The 6,760-nt window shown below is 49.2% G+C and overlaps 1 protein-coding gene and 1 long non-coding RNA gene across 2 annotated transcripts; one reads left to right on the plus strand and one right to left on the minus strand.

The window, feature by feature from the left end:
- Positions 1 to 949: 949 nt before the first annotated feature.
- On the minus strand, positions 950 to 2,898 carry LOC147154095 (uncharacterized). Its single transcript, XR_015088161.1, has 3 exons — positions 2,813 to 2,898; positions 2,547 to 2,632; positions 950 to 2,444 (listed from the first exon to the last, which is right to left on the minus strand). It is a non-coding gene; the product is annotated as an uncharacterized LOC147154095 (long non-coding RNA).
- LOC147154096 (tubulin alpha chain-like) lies at positions 1,145 to 6,617 on the plus strand. Its single transcript, XM_086041019.1, has 4 exons — positions 1,145 to 1,320; positions 3,159 to 3,381; positions 4,170 to 4,318; positions 5,446 to 6,617. The coding sequence occupies exons 1-4, from the start codon at positions 1,318 to 1,320 to the stop codon at positions 6,421 to 6,423; spliced, it is 1,353 nt and encodes a 450-aa protein (XP_085897145.1). The 5' UTR covers positions 1,145 to 1,317; the 3' UTR covers positions 6,424 to 6,617.
- Positions 6,618 to 6,760: the final 143 nt, after the last annotated feature.

Below are 6,760 nucleotides of genomic sequence, written 5' to 3' on the forward strand. Positions count from 1 at the left end.
TCATGATGCTTACTGAAGAAGTATCTCAATAATGTCATTGTAAACTACTTACAATACCAAAGCTGGGCATTTTACTAAAAATCGAGGGGCCGTAATTCGACATCCGTCTGCAGCGTGGGTACCCTTCCGTCGTCCGTCATTTGACTTTTTATAAGGGGGGGCGGGGGGGAATAGTAGTCTATAGGCCGGCCCGCCTCTAATTTTAAACGCCACCCCCGCGCCCCACCCCTCCTGGATGATGTTACAATAGTCTAATATTGATATGTCGCACTTGTGAGGATGTTGGATTATCCTGGCAAAGTAGACGTGCTCACGAACAAATTTAGGCATATTTTTGAACAATATTAGAGAAAAATGGGCCTTTTGTGTCTGTAGAAAATGTTTTCGGTCTTTTAGTTCAACTCCTGAAAAATGAGAGCTAAGTGTTCAATGAATCTTTGTGTGCAGTATGAGCATCGTAATCTTCCATACGAGTCCTTTGAACAGCCTGAAGCCAATCCGGGTAAATCTTAATCACTCTCCAAATCATCCACTGACTCAAGCTTTTGTTGATGTTCCAGTTCCATTGCGGCATTCCACGTGGACTTTCTCTGTCTTAGCGGGGGCAGCTGCTCTCGAAGTTGAGTTGAGTTGTGTGGTGACGGACGGCCACTTTGCAACGCTGCTCCAATGGCCACAAGCAAGGGGAGGATGTTTATAAACTTGCAAAGCCTAAACGGGCAAATGTTGACGGCCTCACATCTGTCACAATCATACCTGCACCGAAAGAGAAAAAGGGAAGAGTAGGCTATGTATAGCGACATTTTCGGGAACCCAATATGATGCTTTATTATCTGCTTTTATTGAAATCAAATCAGAACAGAGGTATTTTAAAAGAGGTGGCTTGTTTTTCCCCAAATGTTGGTGCCGAAATTGTCCTCCGATTCTGAAACGGACGAAGATATGTGTTTATTGTTTTCTGGACCGGCAGGCAGGCAGGCAGGCAGGCAGGCAGGCAGGCAGGCAGGCAGGCAGGCGTCATAAAAGTCCAAGGCCTCCCTCCCAGCAAGTGTGAGCAAAGGAATCAGCAAATGTCACCAATTTGCTTTTGGTCAGGGAAGGAAGTGCAGGAAGTGTTCTCTCACAGTGGAGGCCAAACTGGGTGGAAATGCAACTGCTGGCTCCACCTCTTCCTCCTCCCCCTGCGTCACTTATAAAAGTATATGTGTGCTACACACTGATGGCACTTCACTCACAGAGATCTCATTATCGGTGCACTGTGAGGACCATCCGCTTGTTAACTTTTTGCCAAAAAGGACACGCCAGACACACGACAGAATGGTGAGTTTGTTGTCCCTGTTTGTTACTCTTGTCAGCGTTCGGTGTTGAGACATTGGACTTCTCTGTGTTTGTTCTCCTCTTATTGGCCTGAAAGTGCCACATCAGCTCACCCACAGAATACAAGTATGTGTGTGAAGCAGAAAAGCGCAGGAAGCGGCGCAGTGGAAAGGCGCCTCCAGGCATGTGACTGTGTCTTCAGTGAAGGTTAACGCTTTCCATATGCGGGCTTGAGGCCTGGCGGGAGGGCTTGCGCGTCTTTGCCGACGTTGATATGCTTTCTGTCCACACAGGCTGTCATAAATTCTTTTTGTCTTGTTTGCCATCAACCCGCTGAACTTGGTTTGCCGAATTCACGCTTCAAAAGCAAATGAGCTCGATTTGCAAGTCAATGTGCTCAAGCGGTGGATCGGGATTCGTTCAAGGCCGAAAGAGACTCGCATTCATTGTTCAGTTTTAGTCGAGCAGGGCGCTGACCTCGACTTCAGGCGGGATCGGAGTGTGTTGTAACATTTACAGCTTGTTGAGAAAGCCCGATGATTGGTGCAGCTTGAGTCAGTTGACACTTCCTGTGTGTAGGAAATGCTGGGTGGCGCCGAAAGCCATTGCTGAGGATTTACCTTATCATTTCTCCTCCATGTTGAGACTACTACTTCAAACGTTTTGGGTGGGTTTTTTTCAGACAGGTTGAGAGACAAGAAGCAGTTAGCCACACTCATGGGCTGCAATTGGGAACATCGGGCGGGTGTGGAAAGAGTTGAATTTGAGTTTTTAGCCAACTTTGACAAACGCCCTGACCAAAGTCTGGCCCGACTAACGCGGCCACTGGCGATATTTTAAGGCTCCGTGCGTTATTATTTTTTCAATTAGCCTTGTCATGCTTTCATTTACACGGACTGGCGGGTACGTTTGCGTTGGTTGTTGTTACAGCAACAATAAAGCTTTTCTATTCCGTTGTATTCTACACCTTTCCGTTCTTATTTTTGCAGTTGGTCATTTCAGAGAGCTATTAGGTGAAAAGTAGATGTTGTTGAAGATAATGGCATCCACATGGGGCGCAGCTGCAGCATGAATGCCTCAAAATAGCCGAGCTGTCCGCCGCCGCCGCCGCCATACTTGGCGGGCTCCTATTGGGAGGGCAAGAGAGGGTTAAAGGTCAAGGCTAGGAAATAGAAAAGAGAATCTTCTGCAAGTGATTCTGTGTCGCTTTGCAAAGTTTGGATGCACACCAGGCAGCCTGTGACGCTGCTCCCCTTGTAGCGCCAGTGGAAAAACACAATGAGATTCTTTGTGGACATGTTTTCAGCTTGACTATCTGCAGTGGGGTGGAGAGGGAGAGAGACAGACAGACAGAGAGAGAGAGAGAGAGAGAGAAAGGAATTTCACAACAACACAAACATTTCCGTGAGTCATGCCCCCTCCCCTTTCAAGAGAATGAAGTCACAAGGCAAAACATTCACAATTTGTTGTTGTTCAAAGCAAGAGAGGCGCTTACATTGCACAGTGACACTGGAAACACTTGAAGATTTTTGATCTGATGAAGAATCCTAAGCTCTTGCAGTTGACTGCTTCAGGCCCAACTACTCCCAAATGATGACACTCGACTTGTTTGATCACGCCATTCCTGCACGTCTCTCCTCCTCCCCTTTCAAAAAGAACTTCAAAATTCTTCAGCAGGGTGTGGAGGGCATAGGCCCAAATAGGGCTATGTGCTAATCACCGCATCTCGCTTTTGACGGTCAAGTCCCTGTACCACCTCCTCGCCGTGAAGTTGCTGTGTACTGAAAATAGTGAAAAACCCGTGCCTGTCTTGAGACTGTCCTGTCCTCCGTCCTCTGCAGCGCGAGTGTATCTCCATCCATGTCGGTCAGGCTGGCGTCCAGATGGGCAACACCTGCTGGGAGCTGTACTGTTTGGAGCACGGCATCCAGCCGGACGGCCACATGCCCAACACCAGGCCGGCGGGAGGCGCCGACGACTCCTTCACCACTTTTTTCAGTGAGACCGGCACGGGCAAGTATGTGCCCCGAGCCATCTTTGTCGACCTGGAGCCCACCGTCATTGGTAAGTTGGACCGTCGGTCTCGTGTGAAGTCCCTGAAGGCAACACTTGCGTAAAAGTATCTTGAAATGAAATCGCTTCGGTAGATGCTAAAGCCAGGTTGAGGGATATTACTGGCGCGAGTGTCTTGAGGTACACTAGCTGACATTTGCTGTATTTTGGCATCAAAAGTCATTTTCTGATATGAATTGTATTGGAAGTAAATGTATTCTTATAAAATAGTGGTTAGAATTTTATCATCCATCCAATTTCTACCACCTATCCGTGGCAGAATGGCTCCTTCCGTGAAGCCGTGGCTCCTTGTAGTAGGGAAGCCCACACTTGCCTCTCCCCAGCCACTTCGTTGGCGTTCCCGGGCCAGCCGGGAGATATTGTCTCTTCAGCGTGTCCTTGGTCGTCCTCGGGGCCTCCTCCCGGTGCGACGTGCCCGGAACGCCTCATCGGGGAGGTGTCCGGGAGGCATTCTAACCAGATGCCCAAGCCCCCTCATCTGGCTCCTTTCAAAGCGTAGGAGCAGCTTTTCTACCCTGAGCCCCACAACATCCAGAGTCTTTAGGAACTCTGGGCAGATCTCATCCATCACCGCCAAAAATATCAATAACAAAGTCAAGTACATGAACATTCTGGTTGAGTACATGGGCTCGATCGGGTCACAATATTCCGAATGGGGTGTGTACATGAAGCATTTTTATTCCAATCAGGATTTTAATCCGAATAAATGTGATGGTTATTGCAATTAGTAGTTTCTCTTTATTGACTTACTTTTGTCCGACTTGGCTATCCTCTTGCAGATGAGGTACGCACAGGTACGTATCGTCAGCTCTTCCACCCCGAACAGCTCATCTCTGGGAAGGAGGACGCTGCCAACAACTACGCCCGTGGTCACTACACAGTTGGAAAGGAGCACATTGACTCTGTACTGGGCAGGATCCGCAAGCTGGTGAGATGAGGCAAACCATTTCCAAAAGGACTTTCTCGTTTTCACGTTTAAAAAGCAATCTCACTAAAGGGTCAATCAAGCACACAAAGGATGCAGATGTTCTGCAATTTCTATCTTTTAATTTCTTCCCAAACTCTATGGACATGTAAGTGAGTAGCCCCTCAGTTGATTACTTTTGAGGGTTGAGGTTTTACCACGAGTGGGGAAATCTTCAGGCCAATTTTCCATTTTGTCACTTCTGTCACCTGAAGATGACGTCACAGTTTCTCCGGACCCAGGTAACGACCAATGACAGCTGACCTGTTTTCTGAAGCTGAGCCGTGATTGGTCGTTGCCTGAGCCCTGAGCAACTGTGATGTCATGTTCACTCGACAGAAGTGTCAAAGTGGCCGCCCCCTTGAGATGGCTAAAAACGGGTGGATTTTGCTGCTTAACTCCTATTTCACAAATGCAATATTAATCAGAATGCCGTCTTTCGACTAGTGGGCCTGCATAGAACACATTCTTGGCAAAAAAAAAAAGGTTTGGGTTGATTTCATGTTTAGCGAGGCAAGATTTATCAACCCCTTCTACAGTGAGTCAGCAACATTTAGGCAGCTAGCCCGACACTTGTTAGCGCTCTTATCTGAAACCTTCTCATACCGCTTCCGCCGCACTACTTAGCGGACAGACAAAATTTACGATCGTCACACAGCAACAGACTCTGCCAGCACACGTACGTTGTTGCCTTTCCAAGCACAACTTGTGACTGCCTATCTGTGTATCAGTACATTTGTATGAGAAGGCGGTAATACATTTGAATATCTGGAACACACTTTATTGACTGATTTCAAAACTGATCCGCAGGATAGAGGAAATTAAGGTGCACGCTGGAACCCGCCAGGAAATTGCCAGATTCCCACTCCGGGCCCGGGCGTTTTAATAAATGCATTGCAACGCACTTAACACAGACACATTTTCATAAACTGGGAGCTGTGAAAGGTTTAACTTGGTTATGTTTCACACTTGACGGGAGGACAGGCACTCCGGCGACACAAATGTTGTTGTATACAATTCATTCAAAAATGATTTTTCAAGAATATGCACATCACCCCCTCACTGATGGAAAATGTATCGTTGTCTTTCAGTCTGACCAGTGCACTGGCCTCCAAGGTTTCCTGGTGTTCCACTCCTTTGGCGGAGGAACCGGCTCCGGCTTCACTTCCCTGCTGATGGAGCGCCTCTCAGTGGACTTTGGCAAGAAGTCCAAGCTGGAGTTCGCCATCTATCCGGCTCCTCAGGTGTCGACTGCCGTGGTGGAGCCGTACAACTCCATCCTGACAACGCACACCACCCTGGAGCACTCGGACTGCGCCTTCATGGTGGACAACGAGGCCATCTACGATATCTGCCGCAGGAACCTGGACATCGACCGCCCGTCCTACACCAACCTGAACCGACTGATCAGTCAGATCGTGTCCTCCATCACCGCCTCGCTGCGCTTTGACGGAGCCCTCAACGTGGACCTGACCGAGTTTCAGACCAACCTGGTGCCCTACCCGCGCATCCACTTCCCTCTGGCGACCTACGCCCCGGTCATCTCGGCGGAGAAGGCGTACCACGAGCAGCTGACCGTGGCAGAGATCACCAACTCCTGCTTCGAGCCGGCCAACCAGATGGTGAAATGCGACCCTCGGCACGGCAAGTACATGGCGTGCTGTCTGCTGTACCGCGGCGACGTCGTGCCCAAGGATGTGAACGTGGCCATTAGCAACATCAAAACCAAGCGCTCCATCCAGTTTGTGGACTGGTGTCCCACCGGCTTCAAGGTGGGCATCAACTACCAGCCTCCCACTGTGGTTCCAGGAGGAGACCTGGCCAAGGTGCAAAGGGCCGTGTGCATGCTGAGCAACACCACGGCCATCGCCGAGGCCTGGGCCCGGCTGGACCACAAGTTTGACCTGATGTACGCCAAGAGGGCCTTTGTGCACTGGTACGTCGGCGAGGGGATGGAGGAGGGCGAGTTCTCCGAGGCCAGGGAGGACATGGCCGCCCTGGAGAAGGACTACGAGGAGGTGGGCATCGACTCGCTGGAGCAAGACGAAGAAGATGGGGAGGAGTTCTAGAAAAGCAAGTGGAACGGCTTCGCATCCCGTGGCGCCCCTTTTCACGGCTGCCATGTCAACGTTACCGCTAGTCTCATGTATGTAAGAGCGCGCTTGCGCAATCCCATCATGTTTGCTTCCCTTGAGTGTGACTCTCCTTTGAAGCAAAGAACATGTTTGTGCCCTCTTTTCAAATAAAAATCACTTACATTTGCCTCTGGTTTTCAGCAAGTCTGTTACCGTGGATTGAGAGATAAATGTAGGTTACGATGCATGGATGGACAGACACACCGCAGGAGAGAATAGATATTAGGAACTTTTTTTTTTTTTTTTTCAAAAGACTCGGGCAATAAAAATA

The sequence above is a fragment of the Filicampus tigris genome, chromosome 1, assembly GCF_054856515.1.
Source record: "Filicampus tigris isolate MCC_2025a chromosome 1, RoL_Ftig_1.0, whole genome shotgun sequence".
Classification (NCBI taxonomy): Eukaryota; Metazoa; Chordata; class Actinopteri; order Syngnathiformes; family Syngnathidae; genus Filicampus; species Filicampus tigris.

Coding starts and splice junctions, on each gene's coding strand:
- LOC147154096 (XM_086041019.1), top strand. Junction 3,382..4,169: donor CCTGGAGCCCACCGTCATTG/GTAAGTTGGACC, acceptor ATCCTCTTGCAG/ATGAGGTACGCACAGGTACG. Junction 4,319..5,445: donor TGGGCAGGATCCGCAAGCTG/GTGAGATGAGGC, acceptor GTTGTCTTTCAG/TCTGACCAGTGCACTGGCCT.